Source organism: Alosa pseudoharengus, unplaced genomic scaffold (assembly GCF_046254945.1).
Source record: "Alosa pseudoharengus isolate Yale_2024_CS ecotype anadromous, Long Island Sound unplaced genomic scaffold, YU_APseudo_1.1 YU_APseudo_1.1_scf_5, whole genome shotgun sequence".
Taxonomy (NCBI): Eukaryota; Metazoa; Chordata; class Actinopteri; order Clupeiformes; family Clupeidae; genus Alosa; species Alosa pseudoharengus.
Genome location: NW_027468837.1, coordinates 12,485,266 through 12,497,616, shown reverse-complemented (window position 1 = coordinate 12,497,616; position 12,351 = coordinate 12,485,266). Strand labels below are relative to the sequence as shown.

General features: G+C 45.3%; 1 protein-coding gene across 1 annotated transcript in view; it reads right to left on the bottom strand.

The window, feature by feature from the left end:
* Window positions 1–770: 770 nt before the first annotated feature.
* LOC143104940 (copine-9-like) overlaps window positions 771–12,351 on the bottom strand; it is a 140,761-nt gene continuing 129,180 nt past the window's right edge. Inside the window, exons 19-21 of the mRNA XM_076269274.1 lie at window positions 11,147–11,220; window positions 10,832–10,973; window positions 771–1,046 (exon numbers count right to left, since the gene is read on the bottom strand). Coding sequence (XP_076125389.1) covers window positions 910–1,046; window positions 10,832–10,973; window positions 11,147–11,220 — 353 coding nt within the window. The 3' untranslated portion in view covers window positions 771–909. The remainder of the gene's footprint in view (window positions 1,047–10,831; window positions 10,974–11,146; window positions 11,221–12,351) is intronic.

Sequence of the window (12,351 nt, the reverse complement as noted above, 5' to 3'; positions counted from 1 at the left end):
TGGAGTCTTCTGCTTCTTCTTCTTGGCCAGCTGGATGGCTCTGTAGTCAGTCCGAGCCGAACCACCACTTTCCTTAAAACAAGCACACAACAAAAGTAAAATGTCACTAAATCGATCATCCCTTTCGGCAAACTGAATAGTGTCAACACAAAAAAATAATGGACAGAAAACAGAGAAAACTTTAGGACTTTCTGATGACTTAAAGATTTCATTAAAGTGCATGTCAAAGTCAGCAGAGCTGCCAACTCACACATTCAGAGTGAGATTCATTCATTCACTCCACGCGCTCTTACACCAATCAAATGCGTGAGGGTTGGCAGCTCTGAGTCAGCCATCAATCCCAAGCTCTTCAACTCACCAGGAAGGTGCATGGTGTGACTGTGCCCAGTTCCGCCTCCTTCTGGCTGCCGTAGGTGGCGCTGTGGGCAGGGAACACAAACTGCGCCATCCCCTTGCTGTCCGTCTGGTCCAGAGCCTCCACTCCTCCCCCGAGCAGGGGGCCCGAGGCGCGACATCTGACCCCAGCTTCGGCTTTGGACGGCGGTGGCGACAGCAGGTCCGGCACGGCGGTGCTTGCGAGGGCCGCAGACACTGAGAGGGCGGGCGTGAGAGAGGAGAGGGACGGCGTGAGCGAGGACGACAGCGTGGACGTGAGGGAGGACGAGGGCGGCTCGGAGGCCAGAGCGCTTGAGGAGCTCAGCACTTGCAGCTGCTCCGCACCGCCGGGCCCCTGGATGGTTAGGGTCGTCAGAGAGCCCAGCGCCTCGGGGCTAACCGTCTGCACGTCGTCCAGGTTCAGCGTGCCTTGCGGGAGGACCCCAGGGGGCCCCGTGTCCAGCACATGCGAGCCCATGTCCGCACTGGCCGCCAGGATCAGGGGGTCGACGGGCTTGGGGCCCAGCGTGGAGCCTACCGAGCCGGGGTCGATGGTGAGGATGCCGCTACTGACCAGAGATATGTCCATGGTGAAGGCGGTGGCGGCGGCCGCCCCAGGCCCACCCACACTGGGCACTGGCCCGGCAACGGTACTGGCGGGGACGCTGGAGAAGAGGGAGGTGAGGTCCAGGTTGGCCAGCTCGGTTCCGGATGACCCGGCACCGGGGCCAGTGTTCTGGGGCCCACTAGTCAACTCACTGCTGGGCGTCAGGGTGGTGCTGGTGGTCTCCAGCTGATTCAACACATCTGAGGATGGAAGGAGAGTGAGGATACAACAGAGATGTTGAGCCAGAGACTGGACAACAAAAAGATACATATACAGATGTGTTGGTCCTCCAAACGAAGATCAACACATTTCTCATGCCCATGATCGGCATGCATGTAGTAAGATGTATGTCATCAATGTGTTCTGATGTTATGATAATGGATAATGTTATGCATTAAGTAAGGGATAATGTAAGGACAAAAAAACAAAAAAAATTAACAAACAGAAGGGGTTGCTTTGTCTTTAAGGCACTTATTTTACGATAATGACTGTCGACAATACATTATCCCGTATATTATACAGCTACTTGCCAAAACGAGAAAAGAAACTTCACAGTGACCACGTTTCCATGCACACCATATTCAGATTAAGGACCATATTCTGGTTATAACATAAATTAGAAGTGCAAACGTTTTGCCACACTTTTTGCTATGTTTGCCAAGTGTCAGGGCATCAAAACAAGTCCTTGCACAAACATGCGCAGATGTAATTTAATATTCCAAAATGAGCATTTTCCAACTAATGAGTTTCCATGCCACAATATTCTGGTTAAAAGAGGCATATGCTAGGGGTGTTATTCCAGTTTTTAGTATATAAGGTGTTTACATGACTTTACATGTGCAATCGGAATATTGTCATTATTCCAAATAAAACCGGAATATCGTGTGCATGGAAACAGTGAGTGAGTCTTGAAAAATTATTTTGTTAACATGTCATGACTTCTGCTGAGAAATATATAGTTATATAATATAGCCACACCATTAGAACTTAAAAGTTTCAGATGTTGCAGAGCAACATACTACTTGCCGACTTTCACTTTCAATGAAGTTCCATTCTTAATTATACGGTTCCATTGTGATAAGTGAACAGACTTCTCACAAAATGAAATAAAAGACTGATCAGAAGAGCAAATCCTGCTGTCATTGGCAGTGTCTGGTCATTAGTTTTTATCCAGTTGTCATTATACAGAATTATTGGACCTCTGAACATTAGGAATATCCTTTTCTGTTAACGGAACTTTCTGCAGAATTCTGAAGAGCCATATATTAAAATGTATTCAATTATGTACTAAAACGAAAAGCCCAACAAGAACTGAATGTGTTCAACCAAGAACAGATCAAACAAGTCATGATCAAAAGATCCTCATCACGTGGAAAGACAAAAAGTAAACTAGAGTGCAGTGTTGCCGTGTGCGTGTCGCTGGCTTACCTGCGCTCAGGTTGTGGTGTTTGACCATGTGGCTCTTGAGACTGCTGCGGGAGGAGAAGTGCTTGGTGCAGCCGGCCATGGGGCAGCAGCTACGCAGGCACGTGCCGTCCTGACGGTGCTTCTTGGAGTGGATGTACAGGCTGCTACGTGCTGAGAACTTAGCGTTGCAACCTACACACACAAAGAAAATAAAGTACATAACATGAATGTTTAAAAACAAAACAAAAACGCACATTGTACTTTAAATAGATTCAAAGAAAAAAAACAGATAAACATTGTGGGAAGTAGCTCTAACTGGGCACTTATCTCTGTCATTTACTAGTCAAATTCCTACCTACATACATCTACACACACACACTGTGCACACCACTATAGCTTGGCAAAAAGTGCACTATGAAGTCTAATAAGGATGGCAAACCTTCCACTTGGCACTCAAAGGGCTTGGTGCCCAGGTGTGTGATGCTGTGCCCCTTCAGGTGCTCGGCACGGGTGAACGACTTGCCACAGCCCTCCTCCGGGCAGGTGAAGCGCCGGTCATCGTCGTGTTTCCTAGAGACAGAGAGAATGAGGGGGAACAAAAACAGGACACCATAAGTCTCAATGGAGCAATACCCACTATATTTACACCCCCTTCCCACCCCACCCAGGCAATACCCACTATATTTACCCCCCTCCCCACCCAGGACACCATGAGTCTCAATGCAGCAATACCCACTATATTTACCCCCCCCCACCCACGCAGAACACCGAGTCTCAATGGAGCAATACCCACTATATTTACCCCCCTCCCCACCCCACCCAGGACACCATGAGTGTCAATGCAGCAATACCCACTATATTTACCCACCCCACACAGAACACTGAGTCTCAATGGAGCAATACCCACTATATTTACCCCCCACACCCCTTCACCGTCCTTCCTTCAACTGTAAACTAGATCTGTTGTCCTACATACACACATTACTGCCTTCCCTAGAGATAGAGTCCTCCAGCATTAGGCTGAAATAAAAGTGCACTTAAAAGATAAGAGTCCACAATTCAAAATCAATATGCTGCTTGTTAAATGGATCTAATTGCTCCTCAGGGTTCACTACCTGTCAGTTCTGTGCAAGCACCGAAAATGGCAGTATTCATACACAACTCTGGCTCTGCAAACATAGTAGCTTGCAAAAAACAATTCCAGCCCATCAACACGTTGCTGCCGAAGCACTGAAAGTACTGCACTTTCATAAAAGTGTCTGTTCAACGCTCAAATATCAACGTCCTGAATTGCTGAATATCTAGAATACAGCTAGTAGTGCAATGCAATCAGTAGTGCAATGCAATCAGAAACCCCAATGGGTCTTTACTCACCTTTTATGTCTGAGTAACTTTGACATGCTTGTGAAGGTCCAACCACAGGCTTCGGAGTCGCACACAAACGGCCGTTCACCTGCAATGAGGAGAGGAATACAGAACGTCAAAGAGGAATACAGAACGGGGACGGGGACGAATACAGATAGAGTGGAGGCACTCGTCCCACACAGAGCCTAATGTGCACAGGCCGATACCTGTATGACTGCGAAGATGGATTTTGAGCCTGCAGGCCTTGTCATATCTCTTGTCACAGCCAGGGAAAGTGCAGCTGTACAGGCCCGTCTCTCTGAAGTGTGTGCGGTTATGAGAGAACAGGGCGCTGAAGGTGATGAATGTCTTCTCACAGCCTGAAAAAACAATGGATACCAGTACATAAGTGCATGAACCAGAAAAAAAATATATATTTTTTTTAAACAGCTGGTGGGATGGCAGAATACTGGTATTCCAAAGGACTCCATCTGGGCAGAAAGAGAGTTTCACTTTTGTAGACAGACTGTTAAAAGTTCTGCACTTTCATAAACAGTAGAAACATTATGATCCACAGTGACCCAGCATTAATCAGCACACCAGTGGCCACTTTACACTACAGTAGTAGTATAATATCATGGTATGTGTAGTAAACATCCAAGCACCACTTGAAAACTGGTTAAATGATGTAAGCATAAGTTCTGGGGTCATGCACACCAAGCCACCAATGATGCCACTCACCAGGAAACTCGCACTTGAAGGGCCTCTCGGGCTCAAAATGCGTCCGTTGATGGTTGGCGAGGCGCGTGGTGCTGCGGAACCGCTCGCTGCACACCTCGCAGGCGAACGCGTTCTCGCTGTCGTGGGCCTTGGCGTGAGCCTTCAGGTTGTAGACGGTGGTGAAGCGCCGGCCGCAGTTCTCCCACTCGCAGCGGTAGGGCCGCAGCTTGTCGTGGGACTGCAGGTGGCGCTTCAGCTTGTAGGAGGTGGTGAAGGACCAGCCGCAGCCCTCCACCGTGCACTTGAAGGGCCGCTGGTCCTCCGTGTGGAAGAGCAGGTGGAGCTTCAGCTTCTGCCTGGTCTCAAAGCTGCTGGTACAGCCGGGCTGCGGGCAGCAGTAGGTGACCAGGGCGGCCTTCTTGGAGAGGCCCACAACACCGGCCAGGCTCATGGGCTGCAGCTCATCCTCGCCAGTTGCTGTGGAGGCACTTTTGGGAGGTTGCTCCTCCGCCCCGGGGTCACCCTCGTCCATTCCACACAGCCTGACGTCCTCCTGCTTGATGGGAGTGCAAGAGTCTAAAGTAGCACCGATTTCTGTGAGGGAGGAGTCGTCAGCAAGGTTCAGCTCTGTGTCACTTACAGACAAGCCAGCTTTTGGCTCATCTTGCTGGGCACTCACTGCAACGTTACTGATCTTCCCTATGGATTTTGTACCACTGTCATAGTTGAGAAGAACGATGTCTTCGTGGTCCTTCATACCAAGGTGCTCTTTTAGACTGACCATCCCGTCGTCTTTGTAAGTGTAGCCCTCGGGCGATGCAGCTAAGGTCAGAACACCGTTCTCAATTGTGACAATGATGCTTTGATTGTTTATCATGATGGTGCCAGAGAACGTTTCGTGGGACATTGCGGGCGCAATGCCACTTGAGGCCCGGTTGTCTACGTTGGCTGGTGCTTCTGATAAGCCTGTGAAGTCGGACATAAACTCCGAATTGTTACTTGCGTCAGGCATCTCCACAGAATCCATCATATCTTCGTTAGAAGCAGAAGTAGTTTTCGTCTCTGACTGAGGTGACAGTTTGTTTGAACCTAACTCTGCGGATGATGTTAGGTCATTCTCAGAAATGATTTCACGAGAGAGATGGGCATGGCGAACAGTATCGCCATATTCGTTCGACAAAACAATGTTTCCATTTTCAGCATCAATACATGTTCCCCGTCTTGTTCTGTCTGTTAGAGTAGAATCCGAAAGTCGTTCGGAAGCACCAATAAAACTAACATCTGACAATGGAGCGGGTTGTGAATTAAGTGTTCGGCTAATGACATTATTCAACTCGTCATCCGGTTCTAAAAGCAATGGTGTGCTGTGCACCTCCATTGACCTGAACGTCTTGATTTCAGAGGATTCAACGGCCTTACCGTTCACCCGCTCTCCATCTTTAGTTAAGCAAGAGGTTGGTTGGTCTCTCTGAGTCGTATTAACATTTCCTTCCTGTACAACATTGAAATCCACATAAAATTCCTCCGTTTGGGCCTTGGCTACGCCTGTATTGTTGCTCCTCGGTGTTACTGTATTTTCGCTTACCAGTGACTGCTGAAGGGTGGCGCCGTCTAGATGTTGCTGCCGTAAACTCTTGTTTAACGTTAGCTGTTGACACTGCTGTGAATGCTCAGAGTAGCCATCTTCCCCGTCAAAGAGCGGCAGCGCCATTTGCAATGAGCGATCTTCTTTCTCAACGTCGTACTTTGAAATACCTCTGACTTGGTCGGAGGCTGTTTGTAACCCGCAAAAATCCTTGTCCTTCACTGCTGTCACGTTATGATGCCCACTAATCCCCTCATGACTTTGAGGCTGTAGTTGCATGTGAATATTCTTACCGTTTGGCTTATTGAGTACTGGCAGACAGACACCGCTGCCATTTTCTGCCAGTAGGCGAAATGGAGACGTCCTAGGCCTGTTGTTGTTGTTGTCACTGTGCGTTTTACGAGACTCTGAAACTGTCCCCACTTCGTTTTCGTCTGAAATTGCGCTAGAACAAGCCCCCCTCGTTGATCTCGGCGGAGACAAACCTGTTCTACGTGGGACGCCATGTTGATAGTGAGTGTTTTGGGCATCAGCAAGCCCCTGGATTTCCATCTTGGTATCCCTGTAGCAGCAACACATAAAAGGCCCGCCCTTCACAAATGTGTAATAAGATCCGGCCAAGCTACAACAGTTTTATGGAGAACCATGGCTAAACCGTGGACTGGATCGGCATGGAATGCAGGCAAAGCAAGCAGTAATGTCAAATACGTTTATATTCTTTAATGTTCAAAGGGAAATAATGGATTGTTTGGAAGTTTCAAAACTGAATGTAGGCTATGCAAATGTCCAACATTAAAAGTTTCGCAGTTAAAATGGGCAAATTTGAATTGTCTTGCAAAACACAGTTCTACAACTAGATGGCGCTGCAAGTCTGGAAATGTCAGAAATTGTTATGAAGAAACTAAATTACTGTGAATTAACACATTTTAATATAAACAGAAAAAACGAACAACGCATGGTTTACTTCAAAGTGCTTTATTATTGCCAAAACGTTTTCACATTCATACAGTGAGTGTTGGCTAATGAGTTGGGGAAACCTGTCAGAAGTTTCAAATCAATATTGTCCCATTTTGCAGTGCAATAACATTGACATTCAAACAGAATGAAATATAGACCTATTTAATTTAAAGTTATAGCCTATATAAAAACTTCTAGCATTTTTTCATTGTTTTTTTTTTTTATTACCAGGCAGTGGCACAGAAGCGTTGAACATTTGAACATTGTCCAAACACGACATGTAGGCTTCTTGGTGAATTCATGTTTTCTTTTGTCCTGATCTTGTATTCCACCGAAGCTCATAAGGAGTCCTAAGGAGACTGATTGAAGATCCATGAAAAAGTACTGGCAGTGGTAAGAGTTTAGTTTTGGCAGCCGCCTCTTCAGAAGCAAACTGAAGGGGTTGACAATGCCCTGTGGTGTGACCTATAGCGTGTGCAACCGTTTTGGGGAATAAATCAACTAAAGGTTCATTTTCAGTTGACCTTTTCAATGGAATTTTGGTTTCAAACTAAAATTGTACTGTATTCTGATGATATAGCAGTGCAAGTGGAAGAGTATGCTAAAAAAAATGAAAGACTTGGGCAAGGATTAGGGTCTGGTCAAGCTAGATAAGGAGAAATAACCTCTACAATCTACTCACTGAACACATAGTTGACAAATCATGCTCAATGTAAAAAATACTACGTAAGATTTAAATGAGGTTTCATCTTGCTCTCCAACGATTTATGTGCATGCGGTTGTACTAAATTAGCACTCTTATAATTTCAAAGACACAAAGATTGCGGCTGTATTTGCGACACTAGACTGATAAACACGTGTGTTCTATATGTTTAGAAAATATCATCTATTGGTAGCAAGCTACATCATACTCTTTGCCTGATTCTACACCAGTATCTCTATTATGGACACTGTACGCAACAGGAGAGAGAACATGAACACAATACAGCATCATAGAAAACATTCACAGTTTGCTAGCTATATTCACAGTTATCTACAGGTAGTTGATTTCAAATTCCGGACTAAAAACAACCCATTCAGTGATAATGCAAATAAATGGTCTTGCTCAAAACGCCACCAATTAATGTCATTTTGCTCTCAATCAAAAGTTTAAAGTTGTTAACTACCGTATATAGACCCAAGATTGTTTTTACTCCAGAGTTACACTTTAAGGTATACAGTTACTTCTTTGATGATCATTAAAACGGTGCCATTAATTCCATGCAAAATAAAATTCAAACCATAACAACATAACAAACAACAAACACAACTGAACTCTCATATACACTTGACAAAGAAGTAAGGCCACATACTGTATTCATATTCCGTCCTTACTCAACCCTTCATGCGCATGGCATGGCTACAACTGATTCCCAACACTCAATAATAAAATGTGCTCTAAGTACAAATATCTGTGTACCATGTACATAAGTATTATCATAATGGTAGAATATGTTGTCTGATAAAGTAGGTTTGTGATATATACTGCTGGCAGAGGTCAAATTGATGAAACAAAACTAAACAAAACTGGCCAATAGCTTCATAAGTTCTTTGTGAAGTACATACTCAAACCCTGCATGTCAATTGTAGTGCTTGAAATGCCACTGTTTTTTTCTCTCTTTCTCTCTCTGGGCTTATCATTTATTGTGTCAGTTTCATATTAATTAAGAGTCCTGTACAAAAAGCCGCAGATTGCCCACTTGGCCTTCGGCTACATTTGACTCAACCTCAAGTTATTCAGGTGTCATTGTCACACCTGGCGCCTCATAATGACAACGTTGCACTGAAAAACAACCACAGTCGTGGTAGGAGCATACATAAGAAAAAAGGAAAAAAAGAGACAAAAATCCCAAATAATGAAACTTTTCATGCATATTTATACCAAAGTATGACAGTTTACAGCAGTTAGACCCACATACATAGTAAAAATGCCAGAGCAGCCTCAGAATAACTATGCATACATTTGCAAAAGTAAAAACGCCAGTTTTGCAACTCTCCTAGAAATGTGTTTTTAATGGGCTGAGAGCTGGGCTTTCAAGAGCCAATCCTGCTGACTCTCTCAATAAGGGAGTCGAGGTGACCTGGGAACGTCACCTGTCTCCTTTGCTCTCTCTTTCTCTCTCTCTGGACAACATGTGAGTACTTTTGTCCCAGATTGTTGCCATGAGGTGGCTGTGGTGGATCATTCTTATTCTAAATAAGTGCAGCAGACTCTGTGGACTATGAAAGGAGGGTGTGGATATGCTGCTGTGAGCCAGACCATGAATTATTCATCTCCACACAGGGCTGGAGCCACGCTGGGTAGGTGGGGAAGTGACTACAATGAACATAGAAATTAAAGTGATAACACCTTTGACAGAGACCGTCTGACATGTCTAAGTTGCCTCTGTCCTCTCAACTTTGAATGTAGGATAAGTGGATTCTTCCGGAATCTTCTCAGGTAGAAACTTATTTTACACATAAACGTTACACCTAAAACTCATGAGACTACCCAAATAAATGAAAACTGCTCATAATGGCCATTTCAGTATGTAAACAGCCATGTAGGATACTAAACTCATGATGTTTGGTATATTGCAACAAGTGACACTGAACAAATACATATAATTTTTAGATGATCAGGAATGTTGACCGTAGCTAGTTTTTGGTCAATAAATAAGTGAATCAACTTTTCCAACTATTAGCACATATTCCCAAAAATTAAATAGTAAAAACAAAGATGTTGGTTAGTGGCATGCAGTCAACAAGAGCTTCACAAAGGCCACTCTTCCACACTTCCAGCGTTATTCTGACAGATTCACATTTTGACTTTTGTTTGGTTTGAAATATACAGTCAGTCAAAGTCTGCAGCACAGCAGTGGCTACTGGGCCACGGGAAACCCATTGTTGTGACGGATATGACTATAGCAGGAGACAGCTGGTGAACATCTCTGTGTGAGTCGCGTAGAAAGAAACATTAAAATGACTCTCAGAGCAAGTTGTCCTTGACAGACGTGGAGACACCAAGCAAAGCTCCCACCGCCGATAAGAATAGGCGGACCTCTCACCGTAATTCTCATTCCATTGTGCCGATCCCATCCCCTGCTGCAGATGCCTGCTTCACTAGAGTGTTTACATGACAAGTTCAGCCAGGGTTCGGTCCTCACATAATGCCACTTTGGAACACTCTCTGCACCCATTGGCAACATTCTCTGCTAAAGCATAGAGCCCAGAGAGGTTTCAAATGCACTGCATGCATTCAGGGGTCGATTGAGCATTCAAGTGTGGGAGTGACAGAATGTAATGCTTTTTTTCTCTTTATCTCTCTCCTTGCTAAATCCTTGTTTTTCTGTTGTCTGTTCCACGCTTGTTGGGAGACTAAGCGGAAAGCCTTGTTGATTAGAAAAGTTTGCTTGCCAGGCATAATTTTCTGCTTGGCTGATGTGGGTCACACCATAAGATGTGCTAAAGTTGTGAGCACTTGGGTAGGAAGGACAGAGAAGGATTTCAGGAAGAGTGGTGACTGTCGAGTTATTGAGGACTGTTGAGAAGAGTGTTGGGAAATAACTTGTTGAGTGTTATGGAGTTTTTTTTTCTGGATGAGTCAAAGGATTAACACTAGCCCACTCCTCCCACCCATATTATATTAGCTCAGGTTGATAAAAATGCTTTAAGTGGATGTACTTGATGCGCTTCATTTCAGGAGTGGTTGGCAGCATTAATAAAGTTCCAGGGACAGCCACCGCCTCCTCTCTGGACCCCCGTCTCCGCTCAGATGCGCATGTTGAGGGCTTGGTTGTTGGTGTTGGCGTTGGGCAGGGTGGGCCGGGGCTCGATATCCCGGCTCTTCATGAAGGACAGCAGCTGGTCAGGGATCTCGGCCAGAACGTCCTTGGCCAGTCGTGCCATGCTCAGCACTTGGTTTCCCGACCGGTCGATGTAGTCCCGGAATGGCACAAACTGGAAGGGGAAGGCAAAAGGGTGGGCAATAGACAGAGATGAGAAGTTCACATGAGAGGTAGTAAATGGGCTGCTCTTATGGTAAAGAGATTTTACTCATGGAGTCAAAGGGGAGTTTAAGGGAGACATGTATTCTGTCCAAGGCTAATCAAGAGTGGGGGGTGCGATCCTACCTGCACAATGTCTCTTTCTGCATATCGCCCCCTAGAGGACACCCTCACTTCATCTCCATCCAGCTCCTCCATTGCTACCGGGAGAGATGACAGAATCTCAGATCCAGAATACAGATACAGATGTCAGAATGCTTTCTTATTATTGCCCCCCACTATCTGCTATAGCTATCTTGCACATTACACCTGTTGTCTTCAGCATGGGAAAAAATGTATGTTAGTAGTGAACTGGACCTCTGTCGTGGGCATTCATATACAATTCAGAAGCTGTTGGTTTTTGTTTGTGACACCAAAAGCAGAGGGAAAAGTAAATAGGGTATAGTGTGTCTATATACAATCTTGTGTGTGTGCATGTTTGTGTGTTTGTTTGTGTGTGGGCACATAGGTGTGTGTGTGTGTGTGTGTGTGTGTGTGTGGGCTCGTAGGTGTGTGTGTTTATGTGTGTGTATGTGTGTTTGTGTGTGGGCGCGTAGGTGTATGTGTGTGTTTGTTTGTGTGTGTGTTTGTTTTTGTGTGTTTGTGTGTGTGTGCGTGCGTGCGCGTAGGTCTGTGTGCGCTGACATGGCACAGAGATTGGCAGATGGCACTTGGAGACCGCTGGAGAGGTGCGCTGCTGGGGATAGAAGAGCTCAAGGGCTGTGTGGGTGCCCAGGGAGGCTCAGCTAGGTGCATTTCACCTGAACCCCCCCCCCCCACACACACACACACACACACACACACACACACACAACAAACTCAGAGGCTCACACACACACACTCACAGACAACTGCACACACACACACACACACAGAGGACAAACTCAGAGGCTCACACACACACACACACACAGACACACACACACACGCACAGAGAAAGGAAAAATGTGGAGGCTCTCACACATAAACCCAGAGAAATAGTAATAGGTCCCAGTGAGAAATCACTTATTGTCAGGCCCAAGTAACCACCTACAGCCCACAGCACTGCAATGCAAGGTCATTCTGGTGCGACTTCAGCCACTTCCAGACATGGAACAGAAAACAATAGTAAAATTCAGAAGCTGAGAAAATCAACCTCTAATTGCACCAGTTCAAAATAAAGTAAGAATAAATAGAGGCTAGTAAATTTGAGCGAGTCCTTTTTTTCGTAAATCAGTAATTTAAGAAATAATAATAAAATAATAACTCACTAAGAATAGTTGCAGAGAAAAAAATAGTCGGTTGTTGGATTC